Below are 12,680 nucleotides of genomic sequence, written 5' to 3'. Positions count from 1 at the left end.
CTTTTACACTGGTTAGATTTTGAGGATATGATTTGGTATTTGTAATAGCCACAGTGTATATGGCAACTTGGTTAAGTATTGTATGATATTTTTGTTGTTACATTTTAGATGATATGTAATAAACTATGAGATGAGTTATTATATCAGGCTTTTACTTGATTTGTCTGCTTACATATTACATATATCTTGATTAAAAATAAAGCTTCTTTAAAACAAATTTAAAAAACACATATAGTGTTTTCACCTACACTCTCTTTATCAAAATAACGTTTACAGTTGTAGAGAAGTTCATCAGGAAACCTTTACATTCATTTCATTGTGCTCAAGTGGAAGGGCGTGAAAACTATCAACAGGCAAATCCGGGGCCTCTCGACTGCAAAGCCTCTTTTGTGCTTTTATTTACGAGTAGAAGCCCACGAAGATGTGAAAAGTTGGTGCAGCCGCTCATCCCACTACGTGGCTCCCCATGTGGTCAGGACCAGCAAGCAGCCCTGGGACATACCGAACAGCCAGGGCCTCCCAGCTTGGTCGCGCTGGTAGTAAGACAAGTCATTCACGCTGCGCGACCTCTCCGGGGCAGGGCGAGGGCGGATGGATTTGGGCCTAGGTAATGTCGATGAAGAGCTGTCTACTGTCACAAAGGAGAACAAGCCTCATTCTTGTGCTTGGTCTTTTGAGGACAAACTTATGAGTCTCTATGAATCTTTGCAATTTACTGTACTACTGGCAAACCCCATTCATCTCCACCTGGCAATGTGTTGTAAATTCCTATAAGGTGCTGCCTGCAGCTTTCACTTAATCTGTGGTTGCTAAATTCATTAGTTTAGACACAATGCAAACACCCAGCTAGAGCTAATAGAGGGGTACAGGGAAAGCAAATCAATTATTTGAAATGGTCCAAGCTACAGGCATATTTGGAAGAGCAGGCAGCTTGACAGACAGTTTCCCCTCTGAAACATTGCATGCTGACATGGTACCTTACCTCGGAAACCTGGGGCCTGCAGGGGCTTTGTTCCAAGTTCTGTGTGGGGCATGTTATGCTGCTGTAGCTTTCTTTTTGCTTCCAGGACAGGGTTTTCAAACTGTGTTCTTCTGTTTATGTGGCTAAGAAGGAAAATTACAAATTAGGATAACAGTGGGGCAAAGTCATTTAAGAGAACATATGTATGACTCTTCAGAGAGCAAGTGATTAAGGGATACCATATTCGATTACAGTCAAGTGCCTCACCAGCATGTGGCCAGGCTTCTGAGGGGCTGCTCTGTGTACCATATACATTGCTGTGACAAGCAGAGTTTCCAGTGGCTCTATCATGTTATTGCATTTATGTTACGCACATTTCAGCCAAAAGAAGTAGAATGGTTGCTTGTTTCCTATCCTACTGTGTAGGATTGAAATGAGTTTGATGCATTAAAATAAACAGTCAACAAATGAAATGTATGCTGAAAGGTGGAGAAGAAAAGCATGTCATCTAAATTTTGCTAAGTCTCCACACCTGGCGGAATCAATATGAGGCACACTCACTGACACAGTGCAGAACAATTGGTCCATGCTTCTTAGAGTTAGACCTGGACTGAAGGGCTGGGATCCAGGAGGAAGATTCCCAAGGATATTAAAGGATGTTTATAATACCTATGTAATATGGTTGATGCTGAAATCAACCAAATGCAGAGTATTCACATTCTCTATCACACGATGGCAAAATTGAAGCTATCAGACTTAGAGTGACTTGAAGCAACTGTCCCTCAGCTAAACTGAAGGCTTATAGAATAAGAAAACGACCAGTTCCTATATACAGGCTGTTTGCAATGGAGAGTTCCTTGTCTGTGGGGAGAGTAGGAGCCAACAACCTGTCTGCTGGTAGCTGCCGAGTTGCTTTTTCTCTAGGATATTAATGTCCCATGAGAGGCCTGGTATATATTGGGCCACTGGAAAAGTCATGATGCATTTTCACATAGAAAACATGTCATGACTTTTCTGATTCAATACACTGATTTTGATTCATTGTATGAGTTGAAATATGTTAATGGTATGGAAGCGTGAGGAGGGTTTAGAAGAGGAACTGGACATTCATGAGCTCTTACCTCCATGGCAAGTATAATACAATGTATAATTTTCCACAGTTAAGCCTCATAACAACAAGGTCTTAAATTCTTATTATCCCCATTTAAAATGGAATGAAACTAATAGAGAGACTGAATGATTTGCTTTAAATTACATGTCTAGTAAGTAGAAAGGCTAAGAACTGACCCTGTCTTTTTCTAAAATGGATTTCTTACTTACATACTTTCTCTTTTCAATGTATAATTTCACATCAACAAGTATATACATTTAATGCACATGCACACATACCCCTGTACAAACCACTCATTGTGTTTTCTAGAAGTATACACCAGAAAGGGAAGATCAAAGAAGAAAAGTCTCCACCAATGATGAAAATGGTAGGACAACTACGATATCTAATTCTGTCCTCGTAGGAAAGGGTAGGGTAGCTGTCTGCCACACAGGCTCCAGAGTCAATCAGACCTGTGTTCAAATTCCAGCTCCACCACCTGACGAGCTATGTGACTTTGGGCAAATCATTAAACCTGCCATAGTGCCTCAGTTTGTAGTATGGGGATAAGAGTGCCTTCCTTCTAGAGGATTTATAAGGGTAAAATGAAATAATAACTACTAGCACAGAGTTTTGAACAAGGACATGTTCAATAATTATCACGACTACTACCACCTTTTTTTGGGGGGGGGAGGTTTTTGCTATAGGGCACGTGTGCTTGCTAGACAGACAGAGAGAGACAGAGAGACAGAAAGTGAGAAATCACGCCCCAGGGAGATGGCCACGCTGCAATCCCTTCTTCTCCATTCTCTTCTCGGGATCTTGGGCACACACACACACACGTGCCCAGCGTGAGTTTAAGCCACTGGGTCTGGGACTTGAACTGCGGTCGACTACATGGGAGTCCAGTGACATAGCCATTACGCTAACTGCTGGTCCCGACAACTACTGCCATCTTGATGACCACCATTACTATCATCATTTTGAGACCATAAGGAAGGTTGTACCTGGTGCGTGGTTGTGTGCCTGGTGGGGTGGCGGTGGAGGGCTTCACAAGTGCTATAAACTTTTTATTGTCTCTGGTGCTATTTAGGAAGGAGGAGCTTATACCAGTGTTCTTTGTTAATGAAACTCACCAGTAGGGGTTACAGTAAATGAGTCCATGTAAAATTATTTTCCACTGGAAGACAAAGGCTCCCAGTGCTCCTGTGCACTAGGGGGGCTCCAAGGATGTGGTGTATATTGTAGGGCCTCCTCACCCCACAACCTCCAAAGTGCCACTCTATTACAGAAGGCACAGATTTCAAAGCCTCTCTTCCCTTTTCGCCATTATCATTTAACTTCCTTTCTAAAATCTTTTGAAATCTATTACCTAAACATACATTATTCCTAACTTTGCCCTTACTTATTTCTGTAGCTTGTCCTCTAACTGCAATGCATATCTGCCTTTGATTCAGAAAAATCTGAAGGTACTCTGATAGGCAACACTCCACCAAATCTCTTATCCTTTCAAATGAGTTCAGTACATCCATGGGGCAGCATTTGAAGCAAGACAGTTTGAGTTGGAGGGGTATCTTGGGCAAATTTCTACTATCATTTTACAAATGAGGATATTAATATCTAGTTCATGGGGTTGCTGTGAGGGTGAGAAAAATGTCTATAAAGCACGAACACACAGGGACAGTTCCACGATTGTAAAGTATAGTCACTATAGTCACTTTGCCCCACTGTTATCCTAATTTGCAATGTTCCTTTTTAGCCACATAAACAGAAGAACACAGTTTGAAAATCCTGTCCTGGAAGCAACTATAAATGCTGTTGGTATTGTCATTATTATGATACGGACGTTGTTTTTCCTGTCTGCTCTGTAACTTCTTCCCTAACCTTTCCCAGCCACATATCCAGGCTCCCAGGCTGTGTTATGCTCTTCCCTGTGGGCTCTCTGGACACTCTGAACAGTTAACTTATTTATTTTTTTAAAGAATTATTTATTTAATTTTACTTATTCATTCATTTATTTTAATTTTATGAGACAGAGAGACAGACAGGAAAGCAAGCTTCCAGGTCTGGGACTCGAACTGTGGTTGGCCATGTGGGAGTGTCCAGCGCCTTAACCACCACACCACCTGCTGGTCGCCAATTTATTTTCTTAAACACTGCCTCATCATGGAGAGGAATTGAGACAATTTTAAAGAACAACAGCAATAACAAGTAGGTGAACTTAGTTGACTGGAGAAAAATGGTCGATAGACAAAATTTATGATGAAAGGTTCTGTTTGTTTACTAGAGTTATGCCACAAATGAACTTGGCGTTTTCTAGCTGTTATTTCAATAGGAGAAACCAGTTATATTGTTCTGAAGGACAAAGTAATCCACATGCAGAATGTAATCCACACATTCTAGTAATGAGATACTACTACGTTCTGTGAGATATTCTTTCCCAGGTCATGGGAGAGAAGTATCTGAAATGTAGTCTACACCATCCTAAGTGTTAATTTCACAATAATGAATTTTATAGGCTCTACTAACCTTTCCATAGTGCATTTTAATGATTGCTTTTCATGCTTATTTCCTTCTCTGGACTGTGCACTCCTGTGCAGGATCCACAGGTTGTCATTCATCTTGTACACTAAGCATCTAATGTGGTGAAAGACACTTTCTTTGGTCAAATGATGAGTGTGCATTTAAAACTTTTAAATATACATTAGTACTTACAGAAAATGAAGAAATTGCTTTAAAATGTAGTGATGTATCAGCTTTTTTCATTTCTTAACTGATCTGTTTGTTTGGCTAGGTCACTGTTCTTCCAATGTGTAACTTTATCCTTAGAAGATACATCACAGTAACAGCAGATGGCATAGCAGTTACATAGCTGGACTCCCAAATGGCTGACGGTGGTTTGAATTCTGGAACTGGTGCCTTGAAACTCGGGTTGGGTGCATCTGCGTGCATGCCCAAGATCCTGGGAGGAGAATGGAGAAGGGATTGTGGCATGGCTATCCTCCTTGGGGGTGATTTCTCGCTTTCTGTCTCTCTGTCTCTCTCTGTCTGTCTGGTGAGCGCACGTGCCTTATAGCAAAAACCACTAAAAAAAAAAAAAAAGAACATATATTATAAAAACTTTCTAGGATATGTTTATACATAAAAGAGAGTTCCTCCATGTCAGCTGCTGGCAATTATTTTCTTGGAAAAGTCAATGTGTAGTCACAGGCTTTATGGACACTATGTTGAAAATATTCCATTCACTTTCAGAGTGAGTTTCTTGAGTTCATAGAGAATGAAAACATTAATGAAGTAGCTTGGTATGCCTTTTAACCCACAGATAGCAGAAGCTGGATGTGGCTCTGGTATCTTAAGATAATTGCTACAGGACATTTACATTGTCACAAATGAAGTCATGCATCTAAAACTTAAAATGTTCCCAAACTCCAGAAGACTTGTTATAAAGAAATGTGATTATAAATGAATATAGAAGACTTGTCTTTTTTATACCCCCCCAAAAGAATAGTCCAAGTTCTTTTAGTAAGGATTTGGGAGGGGTCTTTTAACATGTACATAGGATATGAACGAAAAATGCCATCCTCTTCCTCCTCATTTTTTAGGCTCCATGAAATAAAGATAGCTTAAGAATAGCTTCTCTTCATCCTTATATTCACTCATCTACACCATGGAATGGAAACTTAGAGTAAGTTCACATGTGGTGGTGCTTTGTAATTCTAGGTGCACTTGCGAATTCTAGAAACAAACAAACAAAGAAATCAAAGACTCAGGCTCACCCTAAACTAACTGATTGATAACCTCAGGGTGGGTTACATAGGCATTGACATTAAAAAAGTGAAATAAAACAAAATAAACTTTCAGGTATCTTTCATGTATAGCTAGGTTTGCAATCCCTGGGTTAGAAGCTGAAAACATGTGGAGGTATCCCATAAAGAGTTTCTTTCATGTAATATTTAGAAGTCTCTTTTTCGGCATGTGGCTGGGAGGAAGACTAGAAAATGGTATTTTGCTCGTGAAGAAGACTTCTACCTTCAGAGGTTTCAGACATGCACAGAGGGAAGAAAATATCTGTAGCTGATCAGATGATAATGACACTGAAGGCGGTCTCAGGCCAGGATCCCATTTGCCACTTTCTTCACTGTGGGAAGGGAATGGCGAATTAGGAGAAAAGTCGTACATACCGACCACTTTGGTATGCACATGACAGTTCTGCTGAAGGTTATCAAAGCTATCATTGACCCTCATTCCCAATGTTCCCTTTATATTCCAGCCTGTTTGTACCATAGCTTGCTTTGCCTGTTTTTGTTTGTTTGTTTGTTTTTGTTTACACTAGTGAGGGTCTCTTTTTGTGCATAGTTGTGAATAATATCTTTGCACTCATTGGTCATTATTGCACTATCTTGACTTCAGCTGAGACTTTCTCAATGTTGGACAGCAAAGCACACAGCTTTTCAGTGGAGACTGTATGTAGCACAGTAAAATATTTCCAGGGTAGACAACGTGGTTGTGCTAATTACTTTTAGGCACGTGGTAGATGGTCTGGTAAGTATCTGTTTGATAAATGCGTGTATGGAGCAAGGCACACATGAAAAGGGAGAGTTCTCACTGTTTTCCAATCGACCTCTCCCTTCAAACACTGCAACAGCTGGAACTCAATGTGAAACCTCTCTATCACTGTAACGCTGTAATGTTGGGTCCAGCTTGGGTGACAGTATAAACCATTATGCATGTGGATAAAGACCCACAGAGTCCTTCAAAACAGAGAAATCTTCAAGACATTCTAGTGACAGAAAAAGTCGTCCCGCTTTGTGGTGAGGAAAGATTTCAGTCTGAGGAGTTCATAACTAGCAGCTGGGGCCGCTACAACAGAAAGGTGCTTAGAAGGAAAAGCGCTATGTTAGGGACATGTGGGAGCACTGAGGAGGCAGGTGCTCAGCACCAGGAAATTCACACTGAGCCCATTCAGGAATTCACAAAAGAAGCAATTTTGTGTGGAAGGGGTGACATACTGAGCTCCTAAGATCCACAACAGACAAAGACTCAATTTCAAAAATTCCAGAGCCATGAGGTATGCATGAAAAATGTTTCGTATCTATTCTTTCTTTCTAAAATGTTATGCTGAGTGCAGGAGGAGCTCGTTGTTATCAAAGGTTTTTTTTGGTGGGGGGAGGTTTTTGCCATAGGGCGTGCACGCTCACCAGAAAGACAGAGAGGGACAGAGAGACAGAAAGCGAGAAATCACTCCCTGGATGGGGGGTGGCCACACCGCAATCCCTTTTCTTTCATTCTCTTCTCGGGAATTCCCTAAATTTTCTTTCTCCAATTCTAATTCCTCACTATCATTATCATCATCTCCCATTTGAAACCCTGAACCACAGATATACTGGGGGCCAACCTCATACATCACACCTTCTCTATCTGTATTTCATTCATGTTGCTACAAAACGTGAGAAGACTGCATACGTTTTCTCTACTGTCAAATTTGGATCCATTGAATAAAAACTCTCTTATTATTAATTTTTTTGAGAGACTTTTGCCATAGGGTACATGCACTCATCAGACAGACAGAGAGAGATAGAGAGACAAAGTGAGAAATCATCTTCCTAGGGGGTTGGTGACACTGCAATCCCTTCTCCTCCATTCTCCTCTTGGAATTTTGGGCATGTACACACACACACACACACATGCCTGGCCTGAGTTTCAAACTCCTAAGCCCAGGACTTGAACTGCAGTTAACTATATGGGAGTCCAGTGCCTTAATCACTACTTCATCTACTTGCTCCATAAAAATTCTTTAATGCTTTAGAGATTAAGAGAAAATAATAACCCCTACAAGGATCTTTTGGGGCCAGCCCTCTTCACACAAGGCAGGATAGCTTAATAAGCGCTTGTTCTCTACAGTCACGCCGCTCACGTTCATATTGAGCCCCATCATCTCCCAGGGGTGTGACCTTGGGCACATCCTTTACTCTCTGTGTGCTTCTGAAATTTTCATATGTAAAGTTTGAATGAAAAGAATACACACCTCATGGAGTTGTGGTGTAAAACAAATGAGTTAAAATGAGAAAGCACTTAAGAACAGGGCCTGGTGTTTGATCAATGCTGCCATGATTTGTCACATCCTCATTTCTCACATTCTTGCTTGGCACCATGGCAGGCATTGTAGGGAGGAGCAAAGATTATAATTGGGCACAAAGTCTAGCAGGAGAAAGAAAAAGGGGAAAGAATTATCATATAAAATAGGGTTTACATAATACAATGTGTGCCTTACAGTGCATAGAAAAGTTAAAATTTGAAAGTGCTAGGTTAAAGCCTAATGTTTTAAATATAAGTTAGTTTAAAATGTGAGCTTTGAATAAATGGAAAAATTGAATCTATTTTACTTGAAGCATTTTTACAAAACAGAATAATTGAATTCTGTCTCTTGAAAGATTTCTTCCCCCATTCTAATACTTAAGCGATCATTTTCTTTCTGTAAATGTCCATTCAATATTCCCAATCATACCTGGGGGAAGATAAGTTCGTTTTGTGAATGTGAGTAGGAAGTTTGAGTCATTCACGTTACTTTCTTCTGTTCTTTCAGGACATGAGGGTGTCTACTTTGGGAAGATGGTATCCAGGTGGGAGGTGGAATCACGGCCAACTGAGAAGAGTATCCACATACTGGCACTGAAAATCTCATAGTTGAATCTGTCCTCTACTCCACACAGGTCTGAGTACCCCAAAATGTATATTTTTACATAAATGAAAATAGCAATGTTATTTAATTAAAACACACTAAGCCACTACCATTCACTAACCACATGGAAAACTTGATATTTTACTCCTGGTAGATATGGCAAAGTACCAGTCACACCATGAAGCTAAGATCTACAACTGACAAAGACTCAATGTCAAAAATCACAGAGCCACGAGGTATGCACTAAAAATGTTTTGTATCCATTCTTTCTTTCTAAATGTTATGCTGAGTGCAAGAGGACGTCATTGTTATCAAAGGTTGTTTTTTTATTTTTTGGGGGGGAAGGTTTTTGCTATATGTCACGTACACTCACCAGAAAGACAGAGATAGACAGAGAGATAGAAAGTGAGAAATCATCCCCTGGGGCATGGGCACTCTGCAATCCCTTTTCCTCCATTCTCCTCTTGGGATCTTGGGCACACACGCACGTGCACCTGGAATGATTTTAAACCACGGGTCCAGGACTCGAACCTCAGTTGACTACATGGGAGTCAGCAACATAGCCATCATGCTAACTGTTGGTCCCTATCAAAGGTATTTCTAACCTTTTGCTTCTAGATTGAGGGAAAGCAGTGAATTATAAGCTTAATAGGGCAGATTTATCTGAAGGGTACCTAAGAGATAACACTATTTCAAAATCTGTATTAGAGAAAAAGTCTTTTCCACTGTTAGTCTGCTAACCTGACTAAATGGTTTAAATCCCTTAAGTCTTATACACAGGGTCATTAATTCCTCAGTTTGCTAGGACTGGGAGCACCAAGGTAACTATGACACAATCCCTTTCCCTAGGGACTTTGTATTCCAATGAGAAAGACATCAAAGTTGGGTGCCCAAAGATTTCCATTTGTCTTAGACTAAGGAGTTTCCCTGGATGTGGGACTTTGCATTTTAAGACATAGATACTTGTGGGTAAATTGGGATGAATCGGTCACTCTACTCAAGGCCAGAACAATGCAGTACAAAGTAAAACATGCTGAGATCTGTATGCAAAAAGTGTGTACTCAAAGAAAAATAAAGACAACCTGTTCTAATAGTTCCGGTAAGGCCTCGCAAAGGAGTAGACACTTGAGCATGTTCTAGGAGGATGAACGTATTTTGCCAGATTGATAAAGAAGCACTTTTTAAAAGAATTATTTAATCTAATTTTATTCATTGTCATTATTTTATTTTATTTTATTGAAGTTGACCAGAGAGAGACAGAGAGAGAGAAGGAAAGTGAGAAAGCAAGCTGCCAGGTCCAGAACTCAAATCACAGTCAGCCATGCAGGAGTACAACTGCCCTCACTACCACACCACCTGCCGGCCCTGATGAAGAGGCATGTTTAAAAGAAAGTGGTAGAGGAAAGTGTTCAGTAATCAATTCGACCTAGCTAGAGTACAGTCAGTCCCTGATATTTGCGGATTTTGATCTGTGGATTTAATCATGTGGGGTTGAAAATATTTGGGGAAAAAAATGGTGTGTCTATACTGAACATGTACAGACTTATTTTCTTGTGTTAATTTCCTAAAAATTTAGTATAACAACAATTTATGTAGCATTTACATTGTAGTAGTATAAGTAATCTAGAGATGGTTTGAAGTACATGAGAGGGTGTGTGTCGCTTATGTGCAAATACTACGTCATTTGCTAGGAGGGATTAAACATCCATAAACTTTTGTATATATGAGGAGGGGGTCCTGGAACTAACCCTTTCAAATACCGAGGGATCACTGTATAGGCACACACATTTACACACACGCCTGTGGTTGTGCGTGGTAGGGTTGTGGGAGCAAGAACAGTTGGGGAGATAGAAGCTACAAGGCTGGAAGGCTAGTTCCAAGTCCTGGTACAAAGTTTTGTTTTGTTTTGTTTGAATATCTCCCTCCGTCTTTTGTGACTGCAGGGAATTCTGCAGCTTTGAAGGTATCCATTCTGGGGGATGTGCCTTATTCCTGAACTTGGAGACAGTGTAAGATGAGCTTCACTGTATCAGCCAAATAAGAAAGGCATGGTGCACCCCATCATTTCTACCTCCCTCCAATGTACTAGGCATTGCTCTTGCCTGAGGGTATGAGACTGAATAAAAGGATGCTCCACAAGCATGAAGAATCACTAGTCGTCCAGAGAAATAGACATTTCAGTATACTGAGAGAGGTAAAACTGGTCTAACCTGTAGTATACTCTGTTGAAATGGGTTGCTATTTCTTAATGAATTACTTATGAATTGTTAAAAGGTGTTCATAATATAGTCTAAGTCCACTGAACTTGAAAATATATACACTTATATGTGCTAGACAGATAGAGCCGTGGACATGGAAATATTTTGGGGTCTGACCCAAGGACAGTTGAAGAATTACCAAGGATGCTAGAACAGTGTAAAATCATGAAGACAACATCACCAATACCTGGGAGTGTGTAGCAAGGAGGAAATCAGGGACAGAATGCTGGTGAAGGAGAGGGGCAAGGCTCTGACAAATTTCTGATAGTCAATGGTACAGAAAGATAATTCCAATTCCATGTTATATGAAAATGCCCCAGGTTTCCAAGTCTAATGGGAAAAAGACTTTTAAAAATATTATTTTTGAGTACTGGATCTTTATGACCACATAGACCAGGGGGAAATCAAATATAAAGTTCTTCCTTTTTTATGCTAGAAGATGATTCAGGAGGGATTAGAAAACAAAATTAAATTTAAAAAGTACTTTTGATGAGTTTTAGGAAGAAAATTATCTGTTGTCTGAAAACCTGGAATATACCCAGGCTCTTTTAATACTTTGCAATGAATAAGTGATATAAGGGCTGGGTGTGGGTAGGAGGCTATGAGTTAGAAGATAAGCAAAATTATGAAGGAAAAAAAAGCAGTGGGAAGAGAGGATAAAGATTCACCAAAGGCAAAGGAAGGTAGCAGTAAGTTGCTCCATTGTCGTTTTGAATAGACTGCTTTATTGAAGACAAGTATCGTTGCAGCGTTTAATATAATTAACTCACTACACCTAATATTATGCTGTTACTGGAAGATCAGATTTTCATATGGAATTGCAATGCATATACATTGTCAAAGATCTTGTTTGCTCTTTTCCTTTATACAAAGTTATACTGCCACGTTGGGCTGAATTTGTGTTTTTCATCTGAAGTTCTAAATAAAGAAGATGAAAGGTGTGGTATTAGATGTTTAAGAACATTCCATCTTGTACACATTTAAAATTACTTTGCTCCTGTTCAGATTTAAATTCTGCTTAATAGATGCCACAGCTTGCTGGAAAAAAAAAAAGTTGCTTAAAGAATGAATGCCAGTCTTGTAAATAAAAGACAGAATAGAGAATGGCGGATGGTAGAAGAGGGAAGGGGCTAATATTCATTGGGCAAATACTATGTGCCAAGCTCTCAACAAACAGGTTTTCTGCTTTTAATTTACCTGCTCCTGATGAAGAATAAGGAATTTTCTGCACATCTCACAGTAAGGGGCAGATGCACAAGTCAATCTCACCTCTGTGTAGTGCCAAAATCCAAGAACATTGATTTATGTGGTTCTGACACAAATGCACACTTACTTCTCAATTGAAATCACTCATGTATATGCAGACATGGGTTCCATCTGATAATCTACAATATAGTTTGGCTGGGGAATTCTCAATTTCTTTGTATCAGTTTTTGTTGTGAAGCTGGAAATTTAACAAAATAGTAAATTACCTGCTCATTTTATGAAAAAAAAAATGGTGAAAATACAGAACATTACTTTGATCAATTTAATTATGTTTTAGAGTTCAGCGATTATGCACATAGAAGCAATCCCTGAATATGTTTCATTAGAAAATGTGTGTGTGTGCGTGTGTGTGTGTGTGTGTGTGTGTGTGTGTATGCGTATGATTTGCATACTTGAAAAAGAGAGAAACAAAATGGTACTAAGAGC

The 12,680-nt window shown here is 39.8% G+C and overlaps 1 protein-coding gene across 1 annotated transcript in view; it reads right to left on the bottom strand.

Moving 5' to 3' along the window:
* The window catches only part of MAGI2 (membrane associated guanylate kinase, WW and PDZ domain containing 2), a 701,446-nt gene that overhangs the window by 384,548 nt on the left and 304,218 nt on the right, over window positions 1-12,680 (bottom strand). Inside the window, exon 6 of the mRNA XM_027773307.1 lies at window positions 983-1,104. Within this exon, the coding sequence (XP_027629108.1) occupies window positions 983-1,104 (122 nt within the window). The remainder of the gene's footprint in view (window positions 1-982; window positions 1,105-12,680) is intronic.

This window comes from Tupaia chinensis, unplaced genomic scaffold (genome assembly GCF_000334495.1).
Source record: "Tupaia chinensis unplaced genomic scaffold, TupChi_1.0 Scaffold000044_1, whole genome shotgun sequence".
NCBI lineage: Eukaryota > Metazoa > Chordata > Mammalia > Scandentia > Tupaiidae > Tupaia > Tupaia belangeri.
The sequence above is the reverse complement of the archived record's forward strand: the minus strand, read 5'-3'. Positions and strand labels throughout refer to the sequence as shown.